General features: G+C 27.6%; 1 protein-coding gene across 4 annotated transcripts in view; it reads left to right on the top strand.

The window, feature by feature from the left end:
• LOC142328581 (UNC93-like protein) overlaps positions 1 to 26408 on the top strand; it is a 302554-nt gene that overhangs the window by 229528 nt on the left and 46618 nt on the right. For all 4 annotated transcript variants that reach the window (XM_075372348.1, XM_075372349.1, XM_075372350.1 and 1 more), the window contains exon 4: positions 23984 to 24146. In XM_075372348.1, the coding sequence (XP_075228463.1) occupies positions 23984 to 24146 (163 nt within the window). The remainder of the gene's footprint in view (positions 1 to 23983; positions 24147 to 26408) is intronic.

Raw genomic sequence — 26408 nt, 5'->3', positions numbered from 1 at the left:
AATTATTCTGCATTTGTATTTCATAAAAGATGTCACTTCTAAATATTTATTTTTAAAAGAGGTCAATAATTATGAAGGCTAGCACTGCGTGATGACATATTTAGAGGTTACATATCTGATGGCAACAATTGGCAAATCTAGGAGATATAAGGTTTCATTTTTAAAAAAAATTGCGCAATCGGTCCAAAAGTTGGGATTGAGAGACTCTGTCAAGGTTTTTCCAGTTATTCTAAATAAATAGATTACAATAAAAAAAAGGAATTTTTGCTGATCGATTAATTTTAAGATTCTTAAGGCAGCACATTTGCATATATATATATATTCACGCTTTTTGTAATATATATTATATTATAATATAATATATATATTATTGTAATATATATTTTGTAATAATAGCCTATTATTTATCACCACTTACACAACTTTTTTAAAGTAAAACTAACATAATATTTCAAGGAAATTAGAAAAGTCATTTGTGATTAATCTGTACTAAATAATAGGTGAAAAATAGCTTTGAAGTTAATTGTTTTTCCGTTAATTTTTAAGTACAAACAAAGTTTTTATTGCAAATTATAAAAAATAAATTGTATTAACGTGACTTTTGTTAACATTAGGCTGCAATTCTGTAAAATTTCATAAATTCCTGTAAGATACATGATGTTATAATAATAATATTTGCTCAAATTAGCTCTTTTTTAGAATTTTTGATAACAGAAATAGAAATTTATATTTATTGTTATGTCTTCTTATTTATGCATTATGATTGATATTTTTGAAAAAGAGATTATCGGTTGACTTACATCAATAAACAAAACAGATTAATTACTGTTAAAAGAAAAAATAATAATAAAAAGCAAAAATTTGACATATTCAAATAGGAGCAGATCAAGAAATTATTAAATGTCTAAAGGAAACTAAATTGAATTCTTCATTTTTGTATTACATAAAAATTTTAACATGGTCTTAACGTCACACTCGAAACTAAGTAATTTCTTCTTATTTGGATTCAATTCTACTTTTTGACGATCATCTGCGAATTTTGAACATTCTAGAAGATGGTTGATAGTCCATGGCACTTTATATATCTGACAGTATCGAGGGAAGCCAAGTAAATGGTATGGGTGGTTCTAGTGTGCCCAGTCTTGTTAAAATAACTTGATCTCATGTATTGTAAGGAACGAATTGGTTTTACAAATACATTTTCCCTTATTTCTTGAAGACCCGTAGGTGGACTCAACAACCAAATTCTGTTCAATTGGATTTTCAATTTACTGCGTGTGAGTTTCTCTTTCGAAATCGTTTTGACTTACCAAATTCAATTTATGTCCATTTAGCGAGGCTCTCCTATCTGCTTCCCCGAATGCGTAAATGATTTGTAACCCAAACATATACCAAATTTTTACTTATTTATGAAAAAGTTTTACAAATTTTTTGAATGATTGGTTCCGAGTTTCTGCAGTTTAAGCTTTCGAGGACACTTTTTGAGTTTGTCATGATTAGAAATTTTTCTTTACTGTAAGTGCAAAAAGTTTTTAATGCAAAATATGTAGCGTAAGCCTCAGAGAAATATATATAGTAATAAGCACTGAATCTATTTAATAACTCGTTAATCAGGAAACATAATAGAGCAGCAACACACACACTTCAGTAGAGACAGAATTATCTGTGTAGACGAGTATCTTGTAGTTTAATCTTTGTAGTTCTGAATTGACTACTGACTGCGTTTTTTCTTAAATTTTGTTTATTTCTGATACCTAATGAATATTCAATTTTTGGAAAAGTACGTAGTGAATTAATTATTAGAATAAAATCATTTACGATTATACTTTCAGGTTAATGCTTTTTGCTAATAATAATAATAATAATATTTAATATTTCGAATTTTTTCTTCTTTATTTATTTATCATTGAAATGTATTAAATAATTTGTGCTTTTCCTTTTGGACTCATTATGAGTTTTCAGGTTAAAAACGGAAAAACAAACACGTAGTGCGATGCAGAACCTTTTCGTTCTGGAGAAATTTCGGAATAGTTAAATTTAATTCTTGGAGGTAAATGTTCAGTTTTCGATTGAAAGGATTAGGGCATGGACTTCTTTTCAAACATTTAACAAAACGCAGGGCTAACTGCTTGTTCTGGATACTAAGGAAAACTTGACTTTTTGACTGCATACTTAATAATTTGGGAATTCAATTTTTATTGTTTGTACTGAATGACGACTGCTACTTTCATCTTCTGTTAATATGATAATAAACGTGATTAAATCTGAAATTAAAAGATTTTTGACAAAATAAATATAATAAAACAGATATATTCTATATTAAAGTTTTTGAACAAATTACTGCTATAACTTACATAGAATACAATACAAAAATTAAAATTAATTAATTAAATGATTTAGTAAATTTTAATCAATTAATCCTATTTCTTATGCGGTATCGACCAATATGGGATACGGTATAGGTGTTTCAGGTTACAGTACTCTTACTAAAACCTAAAACATCCATTAGATGCTTACTGGTAGTTATATATGAAACTCAGAACGCAACACAACGATGCTGGATGGTGCATATACCTCTTATACCTGCTGAATACTATTTCCTTTATTGCTATACAATCATTAAGAGATGGATATGTTTGTATAAGCAATGACGGTTATTCTTAGAAAATGAATGGAAGAACTGTGTTCTGGTCCTCGCTTTTGATTTTATCTTTGCAAACGATCGTGCGTCAAGGAATTTATTGAATAGAATTGTATTAACAGCTCATCTGTCCAAGACGTTATTTCTTTTGGTAAAATGATCCGATATCATTAATAAAGTTTACTTTCATTAAAAGGGATTGATTACTGGAATCCACTTTTGGAAGATCTAGCACAATTAATTACTCTTCAAAACAAGAAAAATTCATAGTTTGGATAGAAGTTACGGTTCTTTCATCAAATTTTGGTGAATTTCGTATATGAAACACTATTCACTGTGTAGGGGTGTATATATCTGATTAATTTTAAGGAATTTATATTTAGTTCATAGAGTGGAATTGAAGCAAGCATAAACTCTGTTAAATCGTACTGTACTGATAATACGTGTATTGTGTATTTATTACGTTTGTAAGAAACCCCAGTGAAATAGTGATTGGAATTTCCTTAATTATAGCCCCAAAATTATAAACGAATACGATATTTATAAAATAAAATATGAATTTAGATTTTTTAAATTGATTTCTTTAATGAGTAGCTCGATTTTAATTTTTTAATTTTACCAATCTAATTAGAAAATATGTTTTTCCTGTTATAATTTTACACTTTTTTTCTAATTTTAACAAAAAAGAAGTAGTGTTTTTCTGTATTAAACTTCATTTATTTCACTTGTTGACTAAAATCTATAAAAGGTAAAAGAAAAAAGCATTTCTATAAACTATTTTACAGTAAATAAACTTTCTCGCTTTCTAAATTATTCTTATTTTTAGTACAGTAACATGATAGTAACTTATTTCTTTATTGCTTGTCATGGTGTTCTTGTAAAAACATTATTACAGGGACATCACTTCATTTTACTTTGATTAGATATCACGTAGTCTTTTATATTATTAAAAATGTTTAAGTAGCATTCTGTAATTGAACGTGGTACATTTATTGACTCAGTTACACACAAAGGAATGTATTAACAATAGTAATTTTTGTATAATTCAATTTAGTACGAAAATATTTTCTACAATTTTTTTTATATATAAACCACAATGATTTGTACGTATGTTTGTGCTCACTCATATCTCAGAAATTTCTGTGATTTAAATGATTCTTTTTACACTGCATTTATTGTTCTAAATAATGTTTTAGCTGCAAATTTATCTTCGAGTAGATAACTCCGTATCTAGGTAAGTAGTGTAACAAACCGAGAAACTATTCGATTGTTATTTCTATTTCCTTGTAAATAGTATATATATTTTTTAATATGTTTTTATTTATAATCCTATCAACAAGTTATTAGCAAATGAAGTGTAACCATAAATGTACCGGTAAACGTGTAGTTTTGAACACTTGAACAGACTCAGGTCGACCATTCCTGAGACGTGTGGTTAATTGAACCCCAACTACTAAAGGTAAAAAAAAATGAAGGAGGCGAAACTTGGCGACGTGCAGGACGAGGAAGTAATACTCCATGCCTAGGATGTACTGGTATGTACACTCGCAAGAATGTATGGGTCGATGCTTCCCGACGAATGTATGGGGAAGACCCTCAAGGTGTGAAAAGGTCGCACGGGAGTTCCCAGTACGCAAAACGCGGGTTGGAGACTAGAAGGTTAGGGATGGGAAGAGTAGCTCCCAGCGGTGAAACACATCGGCTACCCAGAAGGGAGGTAGACGTGCTCCGATGATGCTCGGGGACCCCGATGGATGAACCTCTAGAAGAGAGGCCAGATAGGGAGAGCAGAGACTGCTGCCACGATACTCTGAGGTGACCGCGTTATGCTTGGTGACGAAGACCGGTTGCCTTGTGGGTATCAAAAAGAAAAGAAAAAAAAATAACCAGTGTTATTTGGTATTGGGCTAAATATATATCCCAATACCTCTGCTTGTAATGTATTTTATATATATAGACAGCTAGCTATACGTATAATGGAAATTTGCCTCCTTTGAAAAGATATGTCCATACATTAAATTCGTTCTATCGCGTCAATGAGCTGGATGTCTTTAGCACAAATTTGAATGTTTTTAAAAGAAAAATAGTTGACATCCGTTCTTCTTAATATTTATGGAATATTTTATTTGTTGCGTGTTGTACCGAATGATTTATGTTGCTGCATATACTATTCCTTATCTATTGTAAATGTTATATGTCCATGTTATCTACGTTCATTAATTCTACTGATTTGTAAGCTTCTTATGTGTAAGTGTTTTATGTTAACTATGTTGATTTTACTATATACTAAGTCTTAAATAGCTGTTCTATTGTGCGAAATAAAATAAATAGTTTGACTAAATCATTCTATTGAATAATCAGTCAACAGAAAATCATGCTAGTCATTCTAAGAAGTAAAAATTACAAAAATTGCTAACATTAATCTGATTTAAAAAATAATAATAAACATTTTTGTATAATGAAAGTATTTAGGTTTTTAAATTTTAGATAAATTTTTCTACAACTCATCAAAGGACTTAGTTTTAAAATAATACCATGAAAATTGAAAAAAACAAGAGGTAAATATTAAAATTAAACTACACGACTGCCAAGAAAACGTTGTTCTTTAATACAAGATAATTAAAGAGCATTCGAATAAAAATGTTGTATACGATTTTTTTTTTTAAATCTATGTAAACATATATATAAATACATATTTATATAGTCCATAACACTCCCGGTAAGGTAAGGATTTCAAAGTGGGATTATATATCTAAATCGGTTCGGTTGTTGAGCTGCTACGATAAAACAAACATACATACATACAGCCTAAATGCATTACACTACTTTTCGGGCAGTCGTGTAAAGAGGAATTTTGTACCTAAGGTTCACGTACTGGAGAAAGTTCAAATACATGTTGTATTTAATAAATAAATAAAAAATAAGGATTTATAATTTTAAATATCAGATGTCAAATGTAAATAAAGGTATACATTTCAGAATTAAAAATTTATACGTGAAAGACAATCTCTAAATAATTTTAACATATGTCTATTATTTAAAATTGCATGGCAACTTTGCAATAAAATGATGACTGTATTTTTCTTATAATATTTTAACCAACATACTTTCTCTTCTGTTCAGCTGCAACTGCAACCTATTTTTTTTCTTCTTCCTTAACTTCTATGCATTTTATATTTCCTTTACCTTAGTTTAAAATTTTTATTTGTTAAAATAACTTTAAATTTGTTTAGATCTCAGTTTGACCTTTAATTTTTTAAAAGTTTTCCATTATTTTAAATGCGTATTGAAAAAATATTCTTACGTGTAAAGCACTCCATTCATTCATAAATTTATATAAAGAATGTTTTATTACTGTTTTCTTCTCTTTTTTATGCATTACTAAATTGTACTACTCTACGCAGCCAATTACTGCTGGCATTTTATTACCGCATAACCTATTACATCAGATTACTGTATAATCTACCCTTATTTATAATATACCAATATAATACAATACACTTTCATTTTTAATCCTTTTACATCAAGGTGAAATTTTTTATTATTTATGTTACAATCATATTATTATTATATAATATAAGTTTTGTTTTAAATTTTTTTTCTTACTTTGCCTCTCATGATGGTTGGTGATATGTATGTATTTCTAGAACAACTGCAATAGTTTTCATTAAATACATCCAGATGATTTTTTTTTTTAATTCGCATAAGTCAAAATAGGTACATAAAGATTTGTTTTTTTGTTTTGTTTTTAGTTATTTGACAGGTTTGATGCAGCTGTCCAAGCTTCCCTATTTATTGCTAATCGTTTCATTTCGGTATCCTACATCCCTAAAAATTTGTTTTCCATATTCCAACCATTTCCAGCCTGCATAATTTTTCCCGTCTACCTGTCCTTCCAATATCAAAGCGACTATTCCAGGATGCCGTAAGATGTGGTCTGTACGTCTATCTCTTCTTTTAGCTACATTTTTCAAAATGCTCCTTTCTTTATCAATTTGCCGTAACACCTCTTCATTTGTCATTTTATCCATCATCTGATCTTTAACATAATAATAAATAAAAATTAATAATGGACAAATGACATCATTTTCTCAAAGGTATAAAACATTATTATTTTTTTAACTTGTGAAGTAAAATGTCAATAAAAAAGTAAAACCGGATTTCAAAGTCTTTATACGAATCCTTAAGAATATTATTAATAAAAAAAAAGTTGTAAAAAAAAATATTTTTATACATTATGAAAATACGAGAAGATGACGTCAGAGTCGATGAGAGGAATTATCTGAAAAAGGTTTCTAACAAATTACTTCCAGGAATCTTTCCTAAAATTTACTTATATTCATCTAAGTTTTTCTCTGATGAAAGAAGTATATTTTTGAAATGCACAATTCTTGTTAGTACGTATTTTCTTGGAATTGTTTTTTTTTTTTTTTTTGTATATGACCAGTTAAGAAAAAGATTGATGTAAAGGTATCATCAATTTGAATGATTTAATACATAAATTATTAAACTGATATAAATAATTTATTGAAGACTGCATATTATAATTTTTAATATTAATTAATTATTTAATTCTGAGAATCTTTCGAGAAATAGTAGGAAGCTGGAAATGAGAAAAAACTAACTTAATAAATTAATTGTTCAAAAATTGTTTAATTTTCATGAATGAAATATCAAACTGTCTCTATAATACATAAGTGACAATAAGTACAAACTAATTTGAGAAGACCTTTAGAAAATATTATTAAAAATATTTATATTCCTAAAACCCAGAATAGTAATTTAAAATCCTATAAGTTTTAATAAATAAAGATTTTAATTTTTCATTTTATATATGTGTTGACACAATTCTGTGTAAATCTTATGTAATATCCTAACATGAGTATTCTTTAGTTATTTTCTATTGTTAAAGGGAAGTATACGCGTTTCTTGTTAATTGTAACATTTATTTGTTTCTTTATAAATTTTTTTTGAAAAAGCAAATAAATTTTAAAATTATTAAGTGTTTTTGAGTTACTTTTAAATTAGTAATTTATTTTTAATTCATTTATTAGGTTTAATTGAAAAAATAATTAATTATAAATATTAATTTGAAAAATCAATTACAGTTAGTTTTAAAAGTAATAAAAAAATAAATCGATAGATAGAAAATAAATAAATAAAAAGTATTACGTAATGGTCGGCATGGTAGTTCTTGGAGGACTCTGGAATTTTGTACTGCTTTTCTCCAAATATCCCAACTTTCAGCATCATCTTTCCTTCTAATTTATTCAGTTTTCTAGCACGCAGTTTTCAACATATTCTGTCCTCCAGCAGTCTTTATTCATGTTCAACTAATAAATTTCCCCTTTGCTTTATTCTTATGACAATAACAGGTTCTATAAACGGCTATTCCAACTCTTCATTAGTTTTCATTCTCCATTTGCTTTTCCTTCTTTCACTGGGTTATATTTTTTCCCTTATTTTTTTCACTTTCACCTTCGCAAGTAATGCTCACTATTTACTGTAATAATAATAAAAAACTGACCACGAAAATCTATTAAACCATTTAATTCAACAGAAGTACGGATTACAATTATTAAATACAATTATTTTAAAATCATCAGGAATTATAGTAACATAAGCTGATCACGGATTGCTATCAAATAAATTTTCAACCTTAACTTATTCTAGGTTTAAAATGTACAGTTTCACAAAAAAACAGAATATTCACAGTTGCAGATTCAATTTACGGATCATCATTCTTTTTAACAAAGGATTTCGCGGAATCCATAATAATAAAAAACTAATTAAGTTCATAATAATACAAAGCTATTATTATAAAACTTAAAATAAATAATGTATATTTTGTGGTCAAGAACCAATCACATTTTTTGTTACATTACACCAATCTGTATTTTGAAATTTTTTGTCAGATGATTTTTTAAAAACAGGTGTTTTTACAGCTACCTTTAATGTTGATTCCAAAAATAATATTCATTTTTACCTATCACGTTAGGATTTTATTTAACAAGTGGATTATTTTTATTATCACTTTAATTTATGAAATAATTAGTACATTTAAACATTATTACACATATATATTTTTCTTACAAATAATATTATTAAAAATTTTCTTAATATTCTGGCAACAGAAAAGGTTCATTAATTTACAAATTTTCTCTTAAGTGACTTCCTTTCTTCTGATTTTTTTGTACTGTCGCTATGCAACATCAAGCAATAGTTGTCTATCATTGTTTCATTCCATTTTCCTTGGTATCGCTTTTCCATCTCCCTTATATTTTTGTAAGACCGGTAACCTTGCTCTTCACTAAAATGCCCAAGATTTTGTGGAAAGTAGTCGATGTGTAAGTGAAAGAAAGTGAATTTTAGTACTTATTATACAACCAAGCTTTGGTTTCCAACATCATGTCAACAATTTACTTATAATTGGGATCTGTTTTATTCCCCAGAAAATTCTTAACAAATCTGAAGAAAATCCAGGCATCTTTTTCTCTCCCACTGAACGTATTCTGAAAATTTTTGTCCATCAATTTGCGGATTTCAGGTTCAATAAAAATTCCAGCTTTCAATCAGCAATTCAGCACAGGTATTAAAAGCAGGCCCCAACTTGTTGTACAGCTGTTACAAACTGCTTCATTAATCCCAATTTTATGTGTAATGGAGGAAATATCAATTTTGTTGTGATCTACGAGCGGTTCATGCAAAATATTCCTGCTACCAGGAACTAATTTCTTTCTCTCTGGCCAAACTCTCAGATTCCAATGTACTAAACATAACAGTCCTGAAGGTGGTCTTTAGGCTCTCTCACTATAGGAATGGCAAACGTCGTACATGATTTCTTACCTTTATTCTATAGCCTTAATCTTTCTAGACAATACCGGTAAACCTTTTTTGGTACCCACGGTTTGTCCTGCTCTTAATTTTCACTTTGAAATAAGCATAATAAGCTTTTTTTCACAAATTCTCTTAGGTCTGTTCTTTGTTGAAGCACCACATAATTTCCACAAATGTAACAATAAACTTTGGGGGTTTTTCTTGAACTTACGTGTAGTCTGTTCAAAAAATATAAAATATAAAAGATATATATTTTTTTTAAATTTAAAATATAAAAGATATCTGTAAAAATGAAGAGCAGCCTGTCTGTAACTGCACTCAAAATAGTCTAATCGAACAATAACTCCAAAAATACGTACATTTTGCAATCACATCAATCACTGTAAACAATAAGTAGAACAGAAGTGGTGTCAACATTCCTGTTTACAGAAAAATATCCCTCTAAGAATTTTCCTTATCTGCCGTTGCCTTAGAAATAAATATAGTTCAATTGTGAAAAAACTTAACGTGATAGACAAACACTGATAATATTTCTGAAATCAGCGTAAAAAATGGTTTAAAAACACATAATGATTATTAGTCATCTGTTATCGTGCAGACTAGTGTTATTGTTTGGGAAAACTATACACGTGTAATAACATGTATGTTTTTTTTCAGTAATAGTTTTTATCTTAATTATTAAAGAAGGAAAAAATACTCTTCTATGTTTTGTTTTTAATTTATTATCGATTTCTTAAGCAAAATATAAAAATATCACGTGATGTTAATTAAGTACGTCATAGCCAAACCCTAAAATTCGGGTTATTTTATTTCAACAATTATTTTTTACATCATACAGCCTGTAATTGTTTTGTTATTCCTGATAAGGTGGTATTCCTATGTAATAATTCTTGTTGTATATTAGTCATATATTGACAGATATTAGATGGTTAATTAAGAAAATTAATTATGTCTTATTTAATTATTTCTTATAGTTGACATTCTAAATTATTATTTTCTTACTTCTCCATTCTAATTTTTTGCTTTCCTTTTATCTCATCATCTTAGAGTTTAAAATTTCCTAAATAATTAAATAATATTATTTTTATTTTTTTGAGGTAGATAATGGTTTTAAATTTTGCTAAGTTTTAGAAAACACTTTGAGATACCGATAATGTTTAAACTAAAAATCTCAATTCTGTTGATTTGAATTTAACATACACGGTCTAATTATCAGTCAGTATTTTTACTAGGTGAGAAACAAGAAATTATAATTATTTTCTTTTATTTTTGTTATTATTATTATTATTGATTTATTATACTTAAAGGATGTCATAATCAACTTTTAACGTTAGAAGTAACATATAAACTGGTTTGCATCGCCAAGAATTGTTATATAAATTTAGCAAGTTAGTTTTATTACGATTTTTAACGTCTGTTCTAAGAGAAAACTACTTTTATTCTTTTAATGTATTATAAAAATTTTACACAATTATAACTTTGAGATATGAAACCTGTAAAAAATGAAATTTTGAACAATAGATGATATTACGAGTATTTGAATCGAAATTGTTTGAAACTTTTTTTTTATTAGACTTCAAAAATAAAATGAGTTGAATACAAGTAAATTAGACTATTACTTCACCCACCGGGTTGGTCTAGTGGTGAACGCTTCTTCCCAAATCAGCTGATTCGGAAGCCGAGAGTTCCAGCGTTCAAGTCCTAGTAAAGCCAGTTATTTTTACATGGATTTGAATGCTAGATCGTGGATACCGGTGTTCTTTGGTGGTTGGGTTTCAATTAACCATACATCTCAGGATTGGTCGAACTTAGAATGTACAAAACTACACTTCATTAGTCATATATATCATCCTCATTCATCCTCTGAAGTATTATCTAAATGGTAGTTACCGGAGGCTAACCAGGAAAAAGAAAGACTATTACCTAAGTTATTTATACTATGAATAATTAACGAGAGAGAATTATCTATAGAATAAACGTAGTTATCAAAATTTATCTGTATGGAGATTTCTTACTCTTACTACCATTTAACACATGAATACAGAAACCAGAACATTGTAGTGGCTCCGAGATGACGATCGTTCAAATTCGTTATCGCGTTAGTGTCCGAGTACAGTAACTTCAGAAACACCTTTATACATACAGGTAGAAGAGGACCAGCAGTGACGGTTCTACAGTTAGCCATTCAACTATGATTTTTACTTTCCCGTCTAGAGATTGCTGTAGCAGAGCTGTAGTCCTAGAAGAGCATTCTCTTCTACAATACATTTATTGTAATCAGTCCAATTTGGGCATATGCAGTTTTCACCGGATCTTGACGTTTTGACATCTAAGAAATCAAAAAAACCGGATAGAAATTTTCCGGATGTAATGTTCTCTATGTACCTGTGTCCGGTGTTAGCCTCTAAATCACCTTATATATCCAGAACTACTGGACCGATTTTGACCAAACTCGGTCAGATTACATTTATAATGATATCATTAAATTTTCAACTTAAAAGGTAAGGGAGGTGAGGCTGTAGATTTAGGTCACCCTCAGCATCTCGAGATTTTGCCTAAGTAAAATCATATTTTTCTTAAACACATTTGTTAATAATTAAAAAATAATAATTTATTCTATGGAAGTGGCGAAAATACAGTAGTTTATTTAGTGCCGACCGTCACCACTAGTATCGCTACACCCGCGCGAATTAAATACGGTATGAGCGCGCACATAAGTTAGAATCATTGAATTAAATAAACAAAAAAAAAAAAAATATTTAAATAAAATGACAAATATTTTAAATTAGGTTGTGTGTGTACTTGTGTGTGATAACACAGTTGTAAGATGCCGCGTTCCGGGAAATCTTACAACTGTGTTATCATCTTTTTGAGTTACTGTACTCGATTTAGAGATGTGTACTAATAGCGTAATGACCATGGTCACATCATATACACTATAATGTATATTATACACTATGCTAGTACACATTAATCTCTTTCTACTCTGCTTAATAATTCCGGGTAACTTTTTCAGTTGCGACTTTTTTTCTGCATATTCTGTAAAAAAAGGGGAAATTAACATATATTAGATGAATAATATTCTAAGTTTTGGTGTGACTAAATAAGTTCTATATTTGAAGTATTATCAAGATAATTCTATTCTCTTAATTAATCACCTTACAAAAATATAAACCCAAATTAGCTATATTAACTTAAATTAACTATATTTTCCAATTATAGGTATTTTTTTATATAATGCTATGTTATTTATTTTCCTTTGTATCGCAATGTTTTACATTTCACAAATTAATTAACCAAATTTTTTATAACAAAAAATTATTAACTCTGAAAATTATAATTATGCACACAATACACGTCTCGCATTGTTTCATGATGGTGTTAGCAGACATAATGAATAAAACAGAACTGAAGCATGTTGTATCTATAATATTTTTATTCGTGTACCTATGTAAAATGTTATACGTGTTCATCTACCAAGTGGTTTGCTTTGTCTACACGTACTTACATACCTTGATGCGATAGGAATAATTATAAACACCATGAAGTTTAGTGTGCTCATATTTACAATTTTTTTTTTCATGATATCGCTGCATTTTAATACAAGTTTTATTTTAAACAAAACTATTTAAAAAAATTTATTTAAATTATTATTTGTTTGATCAACGTTGAAGGATGACCAAAAGGTTAAACTTTACCTTAACATTTTATAATAACTTTATGGTTATTCTAATGTAGTTGCTATCTTAATTTGAAAATATTTGTTTTGGGCATCCAGATAAAATAAATTTTCATAATTTATGGAAACAAACTGAATAAAATTCGGTAACATCTCTTCGGTAACAGTCACTGAAAACTATTTTTTAACAACTATGCTTTTACAGAAAATAACTTTCACAAATATTGTGTTTCGAAAATTTTCAAAAGACTATCCTTTTTTTTGTAAAAGAATATATTTTTTAAGAAAAATTAAAACTAATGATGGTTTAAATAATTTTCTTAAGAAAATTAAACAGCTGATCATTTTCAGTGATAGTTCATGTGGCATGAACTATCACTGAAAATGATCAAATTTTCTTTCGTGGCGAAAGAAAACACTTTGATATTTTAAGAAATGTATTGTAAGAACCACTTATAGGGAAAAATTGTTTCACACAACATTTAAACTTGTTCTTCTCCATTTTTTTGTTGCAAGTTTTAGTTTATTTGGGAAAATCATTAAAAATTACTGAATATTAGGCCTAATAAGAATCTTGTTTTAATCTAGTCTTAAAAACTGTTATTAAAAAAATAATATTTTTTAGTGAACGAATATTTTCCTGCTTTTATTTACAGCCTAAATATTAGGGTTTTAAAGCAATATTAAAACCACTGATGAAAAAAATTTTAATTACTTTATTGACACATCTATGTTCTTAAATATATATATCTTTTTTAATTTTATGAAAAGTTATTAAAACTATTGCAAGTGACACTGGTAACGTAAATAACTCTTTAAACACATGTAATTTTTTTCGTTGCACTTATTTTGCTCAATAAGTCTAAGAATATATGAAAATTATAGTAATTCACAATATCCTGCATTTTTTATTAATATGATTCGATTTCTTAAAAACGCGTAGTGAGGCAATACGACATAAAAAAATGAAGATAATAAAAGAATAAACAGCAGAATTAAATTTTATAAAAAATAATAAGCAAAGTTATTATTATAGGAGAATGGCACAAGCAAGGTGAGAAGTTATATAAACTGAAATCTGCTCTCATTGAATACAAAATAATGCAAAAATTCAAAATTCACAAAATTGAGATTTTTGTTTTTGCAATATAACGCTTTATGATCGTAAACATGAGTAATAAGAAAAAAAAAGAGAAAAGAAGAGTAAAAATACAACTCCAAATAAAGAGGTTTTATGATAAACAGGAGAGAAATATGTGGCTGAATCTTGTAAAAAGTAAATGTATTAAAACATCCAAATTTAGTTAATTTGGTGGTAAACGGACGTACAGAAGGTAAAAACAGCAAAGAAAGGAAGACAAAGATTGGAATACATAGAACAGTTAATTGAGGCTATGGAAGAAAATTAATATTTTGAGGTTAGAAGATCACCACAGAATAGAAAGGACTGGAGAACAGATTCAATTTAGTTAAATAACTTACTATTTTTCTTTTTCGTTGAAACAGCGGATAATTTTAGGATAGAAATAAGTACTTTATTTTTTGTTGTTTTATATTATCTCTCTCAGTCTTATTATGAGTAATTTTTTTGGAGGTTTGACTCTAAAAAATAATAAATAAACAAGAATAACTGCAAATTTAGTTCTTTCATTTGAATCTGAGTAAATATTAATATTACAGTACAGAGATCTTAATAAGCTGATCGTTACCAGTAGTTTTATTTTACTTTCTTATGTTATCTGAATTATGATATATTTTCATCTTAAATTTGTATATTCTTAGAAATGATCATAAAATATAATACGAAACATTTTTCTCTACTTTTTCATGACTATCCTTAATTACTAATTACGTAATTGAAGCTGTTACAGAACAAAATAATAATAATAATAATAATAATAATAATAAAACCAATTAAAATACCTAGTGTAAAAAAATCACAATTTTATAATGTTTTATATAAAGTTAAATAGAGCGAAAACTACTTCTACCATTAGTAAAATAATGCAAGTAACATTATATTTCTTAACTATCAATTATACAGATATATCTTTATTTTATTTTATTTTTTACACTAAACTAAGGAAAAATAATTGCAATAAAATCAGTCTATAGAAACTTAACAGCTATGAATGCAATCAATGGACCGAATTAGCACTACGATATCTAACATCTACTTCTACGCTGTAACACGGAGTAAAATCTATCACCTAAGAAAGAAAAAATAGAACTGTATACATAAATCGACATGATATATATATAATCAGTTTAAAAAAAAATAATTTATAATAATGAATAGTAATACTTTTATTACTGGGAATATGTTAACTATTATTTTTCTAGATTATATTTCTTTATTAACAAAATCTAGAAATATATATAATCTGACCAATAAGAGATTATAATTAAAATTAATTAATTATATATCAATTTAATTTAATTTATTTTAATTTCATCACAAATCATATTATCAGAAAACAATTGACGCAATATATCTATTACATTAAAAGGTTTTGTATTATTATTGTTTTTTATTACAAAGTTTATCATCAGTCATCGGTGATCCTTCATCTCATTTCATCTTTCTCATGTCTGAGAGCTGGTGGTCACCAGCTCTCAGAGAGAGGAAGGCAATTTCTGACCATAACAATTTCTCATCATAATTCACGGTTCTCTACCAGTTTAATCAACATACCTAGCATTTCTCCAGTCGTCTCTTCAATTTGGTTTAGGCATCTTTTCTACGGTCTTCTGCGCGTATCTGGCTGCTCTCAATTTCTTCCTGTATTATTAGCTTTTCAAAATTTTTGCAGGGCCTACGAACTATATAACCGCAAAAGCGGAGGATGCGTTGAAACCATATTGAGAACCATATATAGAAATTTACCCCATATATAAAAATATTTGAGCCAAATTTGAAGAAATCGGGTGTCAGTCCTGAGATCTAATGCCAAAAGCAATGCGAAACACATCATATGTATACATACATATGTTTTTTTTATGTAGATGAAACGTAAATATTAGCAAAAAAATCGATATCCAATATTGATATAATCACCATACTTTTCCCTTTAATAAACCTATTCTGCTGGCCTCTGTGGCGAAAATGGTAGCGTATCGGCCTTTCATCCAGAGGTCCCGGTTTCGAATCCCGGTCAGGCATGGCATTATCACATGCTACAAAATTACCATTTCATATCATTCTCTGAAGCATTATCTAATGGTGGTTTCGGAGGCTAAAAAAAAGAAAAAATATATATGTAGCTATTCTAGGTATAGTTGCCGGGAAAGGAAAATTTCACTAACCATAATATCAATCGGCTGCCCGCTATTTAGTTTTCTATCTGCTTTTATTTATAACATTTTTTTTTTCGAAAAATTCATCTAATATTTAATAAATGGTCTCTGTTTATCTCAGTCGCATTTTTAACCATGAAAGGTTGACTTTATCAATTTGTAGCGCTGTTACAAAAAGAAAACTATTATCAAAAATAACTTCTGATAAATTTGCAGTGTAGAAATATTAATGAATTTCTTCCATATTAATTGAAAACCTTTTACGTGAATAAGAACATTGTATAGACTACATATATATTCTTATGTTCTATCTTAATCGTATCTTAGTAAAAAACCTTGCCTACTCACGTTACATTTCCATTTTACGTAATTTAAATGTGACAGGCTAGTTTCCTTAATATTATTTAAATGAACAAATAATGAACTTGATAATGAACATTTCACAAAGTAAGGAATATGATATTTAAATCAAGGACATGCTACGTTTTAATAATAAATTACTCATGCAAATTATATTATAAAGTTAATTATTTTGAAAATATAAAATATTGTTTCCTCATGAAAAATTTAGGAACAAGGAACTGGAATTTCAACAGCAGTATGGCCTGAAAACGGTAGATGGATTCAATCATAGAGAAAATTGATAGAATATGTAACCTCGAAATAGTGTTTAAGAAAAAGTAATCTCTTAAGGTAGAAATGACTACTCTTGGGATGTTTTGTAATGGGAATAGCAAACAAACAAGAACTATTTTCATTTTAAAAATTGTATTGTATGAAATATTACTCAGCTTAAAAGGTTACATATCTTAAAAGGTTCCAAATTGAGCATTTTATACTCGTTGGATAAGAAATGATATCACCAGAAAGGAGTTGATTAAACCACGAAACTAGACAAATACTAAGATAGAAATTAGTTTAAGGTTCTCTAGGTTTTTTGAGTAGCTACATCTAGTAGCTACTCAAAAAATATAAAAGCCATTATAGAGTAAGTACTCGAAGATAAGATTAAAAAAAAGGGTTAATGATAAAAGTAATGCAATTCTTTAAATATAATTTCGAAAAAACGAGAAAAATAAATTCCATCTAAAGTAGTGATGATTCTTTTTTAAAGATCCAGTCCTGGAAATAAGTCCTTATTCCACCACAATTCTGTGGCAAATGGAGTATTTTTATTATGGATATTGACAAGACATTACGATCTACGAATTTTGTATTAACTAATTGATTTATATTCCACAATAAAATTCCTTTTCTCCAAATATTAAAAAACCACATACCAATATATATATATATATATATAGTAAATAAATTTTGAGGCTTAAGATTAGCACAGACCAGTAGAAAAAGAAGAGTACATAAAATTATTCAACTGATTGATGATTCCAAAAAAAGGAGATTAATTATGTAAATAGCAGTAAAATAAATAAAACATATTAGTTATAAATTTGAAATACCTTAGAATAAATAACGGAAGCTTCCCAAAATGCATTTTAATTGTAATTATTTTTTTAAAGAACGTAAAATAATATTATCAAAGTAGAGTATTATTTACAACATTGTTTACATGTAAAATGAGGTATTTTTAAACATGAATTAATTTTTTCATATCAGTTGTGACACTTATAATCTAACATATTTAAACTGATGTATATTTTTTAAAGCTCTGCAAAAAATCCGCGATAGTATATGAGATAATAATAATTTATAAGTAGGAACAAAGATAACCTTCATACACACATATATATATATATATATATATATATTAAAATTCTTTTTTTAAATTTAATTAGAGTAATAAATATAAGTTTACTAAAATTTAGTTTCTACTATTTACTTTTGATAACAATATGTTTGCTTTCTCGGATGTTATGGAATATAATTTAGGGAAAATATCAGTGCCATTTAATCTTATTAGATTTAAGAATCCCTAAATAATAAAAAAAACTACTTGAAATTCAGACGCATTTCTGTATAAATGTGTATGTGTATTTGTCGGCTTTAGATATTAAGATCTGTTATCTTAATATTTATGATTTTTAGGTTGAACGACGTTTATGAAAGAAATTTTCATAAAATATTCCGTTTCAAAATTGTGACTGTTATTTTTTTTTACATAATTGCAAGATACTGTGAAAGGAAAGTTCCCTCGCCAAGTAATCAACACGTGATCTTACTTCCAGTCATGCAATAATCTACTCCAGAGAAGGCTTATCATTTTCTCAAAGGGGCTAGGCGTTAAATACTTCATTCCTTACATTTTATCCCATATTTAAAACCTAATGTTTATCATTGAGACTAATATTCTGCTATTTATCAGTTCCTTCCTTTCTCGTTACAATATTAAACATTTAATCGTAAGTTAATTTTGATAAACTTTCACTTTTTCCCGTAGATGTTTGCTTTACAAAAATTAGAAAAAATGGGAATTTTTTTTTGAAAATAAAGCATTCCCTTCTTATTTTAATTTTCAATTTATTAATTCAATTTGTTTAAATTGTAACAAATTTGTGGAGGTCTAAATTTCTCAAAACTACTAGCTATATCTTTTTTTTTAAAAGAAAAAATGAAAAACTTCTCAATGTTTGTCTGCTACTGGAATCTTCTTCGCTTTATTGTTAAAACTATTTACAAAAAAAGTTTTAAAATTTCTTTAGAACTATTTCTTTAAAATGTTCTTACATTTCCTGATTTATCCTTTATCTGAATTTTTTATACATCCCAAAAAACTTTCCTCGCGAATTTTTTTTAATTTTTTCTTTGTTAATATCCACGTTTCTCTGTTTTATTAAAACCCAACTTACATAACTGTTATATGTATACATGCTTATAATTTTTATTTTCAGATCTATGCACTGATTATTTAATTAAAGATTTACAAAAGTCTGTTATTAAATTTGTATTTTTTCTCGTCTGATTATTCAATTCTCAATGTTTCCCAGGTATTTAGTATTATTTGCTACCTTCAATATATTTTTATTTTTATCCATTAAAATTAATTTCATTGTAAATATATAAGTATTAATTACATATAATGAAGTAATTAATATCAAATTATTTGAAAAATATTAAGATGTTTCAAGATAACAAAAAGTTAAAAAAAAAAAATGTACTGGAAACGAAGTTTTACGATCTGTACGATCAATGTTTCCCAGGTATTTAGTATTATTTGCTACCTTCAATATATTTTTATTTTTATCCATTAAAATTAATTTCATTGTAAATATATAAGTATTAATTACATATAATGAAGTAATTAATATCAAATTATTTGAAAAATATTAAGATGTTTCAAGATAACAAAAAGTTAAAAAAAAAAAATGTACTGGAAACGAAGTTTTACGATCTGTACCGATTTGATATGACATAGGGTTTGATGGAACTTTATTGAATAAATTATTATAAAATATTTTTTAACTGTGGCTTAAATGAAAAATATTTCACTTAAAAGAATTGTATAATAATTTTAAAATACCTACTTTCAAAAGAAAATAAGGCTAATGATAAAGAAACTTGAAACGTGTTCAGTTTGGTATTTGGGTCTATGTTTTACTAACTTCCGGTTTTCGATTTCAAATTTTTTTTTTATATATATATATTTGTTTACTTATTTACTTGTGTTGGCGTATGTTTTTATTTTTACTTACTCTTTTTTGTAGTGTATGTGTATGTGTGCGCGCGTGTAAAACTTACACTTTACTTATTGATAATTTTAAGATAATGAATTCGTTTATAAACAATTAAATAAATAGGTTTTTAACTTTCCTGCTAATTTATACTTCCGGCTGACCTGACTGACACAGTGTTTCCTTGACCTAACTACCTATAATATTGAGTTCATGAACGTTTTGTCATTATTACTTTTATTTTTTATAATAAAATCATCTTATTATTAACGTGAATTACGTATTTAATAACCTACTGTCTTTATTTAGTTATATAATAGCATTTTATTTTAAATTATTCCTTTAATTTTTATTGTATTGGTCAATTATTGCATCTAGCTGTGAAGTTGTAACCTGTTTGTCTTTAGTTATAGTATAAATGAGGTTTAATTAGTTCATGAAATTTAATACTGTCAGTGCATTAAGCAGTTTAATAATAACAATAATATATGATTGATCTGGAAGGGAACTGACCTTTTAATTAATAAATCTTGGCCGAGAACAAAACTCTATAGTCATATCTGGGCTTTATGTAGTAATTAATAGTGGAATTGGTTTGAACATATGGAACTCCTTCAGACAGATGCCAAATACCCTAATTATTATTATTATTATTGTATGTTAATTATTATATTATTGTACATACTAGTATATATATATATATATATATATATATATATACATATGTACGTAAAAATTGGACAAATAAATAATACTAAAGATTTTCCAATATCCGAAAGAAAATTATGGAAACTAGTAATTCCAAAATTTGAAATTTAGATCAGGTTTCAGTATTTCATATTTTAAAAAGTGTAAATTTTTCTATTTTCTGAAACCGAAAAGCAGTTAAAAAAATTATTGTATTAACCTGGATTAATAGGAATAGATTTTCCATTTATTATTTTTTTTAACAGACGTAAAACCTGTCTTTTTATAGAAATACATATGATTTAAAAAAAAAAATTTTGTAGTTATGATTATGTTTTAAACGAAGTAAAATCAACAGCTATCGTCATCAGTCTGGTGGAAATTAGCTCAGTCACTGAGATCGGTAGTTGTAGTCTTAAACCGAAATTTAACTAAAACGTCGAATGCGTTACTTTTAGTTTCCTGGCATGATATCTCTAGAGCTACGCTGCAAAATGGAAAGTATGGTAAACAGACAAAAATTGGAGTATGGGCTTTTTTCCATTTTTCGATATTTCCATAAACCTGAGACTCCAAAAAAAAAACGAAAACAGTCTAGGCTAATGTTCGTATGTACGTATGGTATGTGTGTTGGTGTGTTTGAAACAATAACTTTTTACTGGGTTAACCATTTTGATGAAATTTAGCAGAGACTCGTATATGGAAAAATTTTTTGGTAAAAATTTGGGGTCAATATCTCCAGGTGGTGGAGTAGATAGTTTTACTGAAGTCAATTTTTCAAATTTTTGCAAAAATAACCCCACTTTATATTAAGTTTATTACATACGAACATGCATATCTAATATTAAAAAAAAATTCTCCCCTTTTCTCCCAAAAATATAGAAAAAAGCTATCTTTTTATTTATTGCATATTTTTATCCGAACTTTTGTTAATGTCTTCCTAGACATAGTAGTAGTGCAAGCGACCCAAAAAATGACTTTCAAGAGCAATATTTGGGATGGGGGAGACGATCAAAGTTTAAAAATATAGATTTTTTGAATTTCTTAACATATTTTGGATTTTTGAATAAACTTTCACTTGTAATAATATTATAATATAATTTCATCATAATTCACCCCCTCCCACCCTCACTGAAAAAGAAATTTTACGTAACTTTTTATTGGTCGAAAATTTTTTAGTGGAATTTTTTTAGTTTCTTCAATTTAACGTAATAAAAACGTGCGGAAGAAGAAAAATATTTTAAAAAAATATCTTTTTTTAAATTTTTAAAACTTTTACTGGTTTATGTAAACATATAATGATGATCATTTTACAATAAAACTTCATCATAAATTACAGCCACTCACAAAAAATAAACTTAAGGTAACTTTTTTCATGCATAAATATTTTTCCACTGTATAAAAATAAATAACCAATACCAGGAATGTATTACAACTTTGTTATCAGACTTTGTATTGTTTTATTCATAATATGTTATTTTATATTGTAATTCAAATACTAAACGATCGCTTGCAAAAATTCATGTTATTATATCTTGATTCTCTTTTCTTTATTTTATGTATATTATCATAAAAGGATAGAACAGGAATAAGAAATGTAACAAAACCTTGACCTTTGAACCTTGATCACGTGACAATCTCATTTGTATCAAGTGATACATTTTTTTAAATTACCTTTTCAAGGTCACCATTGATCACGTGATAATTTCAGTATTTTTAATAGAATTTATTTACTAAAACGGGCATCGATCCAACTTAACACCACTTTCTTCCTTTTTTGATTTTATTTTCGATATCCTGAATACTGTTGGAATTTTTCAACACCGACAAATAGTTCTGAGATATACCCCGTCGGGTGTTCTATACTACCTCTTAATACTTGATTTTCATTATTTCTTGATGTGGAAATAATTAGTAATAATTTATCTTCTTTTTTTTCTTTTATTAGAAGAGTAAAATTTAGCTTCAAAATAATTCTATATATAGTTTTTAAATATAAAATGTTCCCGCTTTTTCTAAACTCGTATTCCAATAAATGAAATATAATTTAAACCCGATTTAAAAAATAACATAGTAAATCTAAAATCAACGAATTTATATATTATTAGAGAATTTAGATTTTATTTTTTTTTACTGAATATTTCGTTAAATAAATTAAAAAATAAGCATTTCAATATTTTTAAATGTTGAAAACTAGATGATAAGGAATTTTAAGACATTGAAAAAGAAATCAATTTTTGCTGTAATTTTATAAAGAGATTACAGCAAAACTTTGTTGAAATTTATCATTAATTTCATGTTTCATTTGACTTTCAAGGTTAATTGACAATATACAGGGTGAGCAACATAAAACCAAACCCATAATGAAACCGCTACCGAACAATATTTATGAAAGATTCTCACACAACTAGCGCGACTAGTGGATGTATATGTTACTGATTGTTTCTGCCGTTTGTCAGATGGTTACATGTCAGTGCGGTATATGTTTTGTTGCAGTGCACTATTGCGAGTGTAGTTGTGTTTGTGTAAAATGCCTTACTCAATCCAGGAGAGGATAGCTATAATCGAGACCTATATTCGTTCTGGATCCTTTGAAGAATGACGTCAAGTAATCGTAGAAAAATTTCCGAATGCCTGTATTCCAGCGAAGAACAGCATACAGGATTTAGTTAAAAAATGGCGTACAACAGGATCTGTTTCAAATACAAATCGAAATAGGCGTCCGTTAGCCACTGCCGATATTGAAAAGAGAATTACTGTCAGTCCAACAAAATCACTACGCGAGTTATCCCAACAATCTGGTGTTAAATACACATCTTGTAAAATTCTTCATGAATTAAAATTGAAACCATACCGCGTTACAACTGTGCAATAACTGAAGCAGACAGACAACGAGCTGTCATCATAGGATTGTGGCACCCACTTTCCCCAGAGTTGTCTACTTACGATTTTTTCCTTCAGGGCTACTTAAAGAAGAGAGTTTATGCATCTAATCCTACAATATTGATAAACATTCAACGAGAAATCAACGCAATCGACAACAACATTTTGCGCCAGACGATTGTCAATATGATGAGTCGAACACAAAAGTGCATAGATGCCCAGGGTGGTCATTTTGAGCATCTTTTGTAACAATAAGGTAATAAATACAACATACAACATTTATAATTATTAATTAATGTAAAAATATTATTATAATAATTTTTATTATTTTAGGTATGGAGAAAAACAGAGAAGAAATGATAGCTCTGAATTATCTGGTATACAGTTGTTATCAGCAACCGCATATCAGCTGAAAAAACCATATCAACAACTTCTTATACCAATCACCATATGGATCGGTATGGAGCAAGCATTTATTGGTGCTGATTTTACTCAGGTAATTTTATTAATATTTAATTTATATATTAAATTTACTTCTTTTTTCTTTTTAACAATTTTTAAGAGGAATCGATTGTATTAAGTAAGATTGATGTTGTCATTGTTTATTATATAAACGTAGTAAATTTTAAGTAGGCGTAACGACTTAAAAACATCGCATACTATCGTACATCTAATCAAGTCGAGGATTAAGCAACATAGTTATTGGTTATATTACATCAGTTGGTATATCCCCACCGTAATTCTTTTACGTTACTTTGATAAATTTCATCACTCTTTTTTATATTCTACATACGTCTGTAATTTCTCTTTTAGATAAGTTCTATTGATTATTTCTTTAAAAAAAAAAATATCTAACACAACAAATAGAAAAATCTGGAAGTATTTCATAAAACATAATCATTATTACTTTTTTATATCTTCCTTTTACTTTTATTTTGTTGTACTGTTTTATTTACAATCAGTTTCCAAAACAAAACTATAAGTCAAAACTATAAAGTAATAATAACATGAAAGAGAGATATTCAGTGATATCCCAAGACAATACAATTCTAAACAAAGTCTAAACAAAGTCTACAAGTCTAAACAAAGTATAATACAATGCACATCTAAATAAACAAATAATAAAGAATTATTTTCATAATTTTTTTTTAAAAACATAATTCAAAACAAAAATAAATATCAATTTTTATTATATAGAAAATTATTTTATTATTAGTTAACTTTTTTTTTCTTGAAAAAATTCCTTTAAAAAAACAGTAATTCCGATTACAGTTCAACAACTGCTTTTGTACAGACAAAAAAATTCCCTTCATTTAATTTTAAAAATCAAATTACATTGGATTATTATGAACAATTCAAACTTAAATACAATGCTATTCCCTGACAACCAAGTTATTATACAGCAGAACGAAATTAGCTTCAAAGAGCTGATTACAACAATTCTTTTTTAGATTATAACATGAGAATTTCTACACAGAAGACCAAATCTATAGATTTCTTGGGAAAACAACCAATCCGTACGAAAATAGTTATAGATAACAAATTGATAAATCAGTTTCTCATTTTTTACCCGGATCACGATATTACATATAATGATAATTATCAAGATATTCGCCATAAACTGAACAAAGTCAATATGTGGAACAATCCCGAAAACATTGACAATGACTAGGAAAGAGATCAGATTAAAATGTTATAAAATGATGGTCACTTCGGTTTTATTATATGGTTCAGAGACTTGGGTGTCTGATACAAAGCATAAGAGTAGAATTTAATCTACGGAAATATGGTTCCTGAGGTTTATTAAAAGTTTTACTAGACCGGATAGATTCTACAGACATGATATTAGGAGTTAAGTATAGGTAATTAAAATAGAACGTAGAATTTTAGCGAATAAAGATGATTAACACATTGGAGAGGATGCCGAGTGAAAAGTAGATGTGGAAATACAAACCTGTAGGTCGAAAAGAAAGTGGAAAGACCAAGGAAGCGTTGGTCTTTCCACTTCTTTTCGACCAAGGAAGCGTTGGTGACTCGTTGAGGCATTATTTGAGATCGAAATAGGCGAGACGCCTATACTCTAAGGACAAAGAAGAAAGAAAGAAATTACATTACTTTTAAGGAAATTCAATTATATTTAAAAGTTAGTTAATGCTAAGAGTTATCGTAATAGTTATCTAAGTAGATTCCAGGTTTCTGGACTTTATTTTAATATTGGTTTTTATCTAGGAATTATATTGTAATTTGAATACTGTAATTTTATATTTTTAACATCTCTTAAACCATTGATTTACAAATTGTGTGATTGGCTCTCAAGTGAGGCAATATAAGGCTAATAGGGGATTTTATAAGACGATATGGCAGAGATTATATTGAAAAGCCGATTTCCATGGCGGAGTGATAGCGTTTCGCCTTTTCTTTCGAAGGTTTAGAGTTCAAATCCCGATCAAGCATGGCATTTTTCATATACTACAAATTTCCATTTTCATATTTACACTTACAAGCTTCTTTGTAAGCTTCTGTGATGTATTAATTCATCAGTAAAATGACAGCGAAATAAAACTTTTTCCCTTACTTAAATTAAGGCTAGGAAATCATTTTGAGAATAGTAAGCAATGAAATCTGTGGTAAATTTTGATATATTATATTATATCATGTATATATAATTATCACAAAACAGAAAGAAATGAACAGCATCATCCAAGAAAGAAAATGATCACAAGATAAAAAATAAATGGTAACATTTAGTGAAGTAATA

The sequence above is a fragment of the Lycorma delicatula genome, chromosome 8 (assembly GCF_047948215.1).
Source record: "Lycorma delicatula isolate Av1 chromosome 8, ASM4794821v1, whole genome shotgun sequence".
NCBI lineage: Eukaryota > Metazoa > Arthropoda > Insecta > Hemiptera > Fulgoridae > Lycorma > Lycorma delicatula.
The sequence above is the reverse complement of the archived record's forward strand: the minus strand, read 5'-3'. Positions and strand labels throughout refer to the sequence as shown.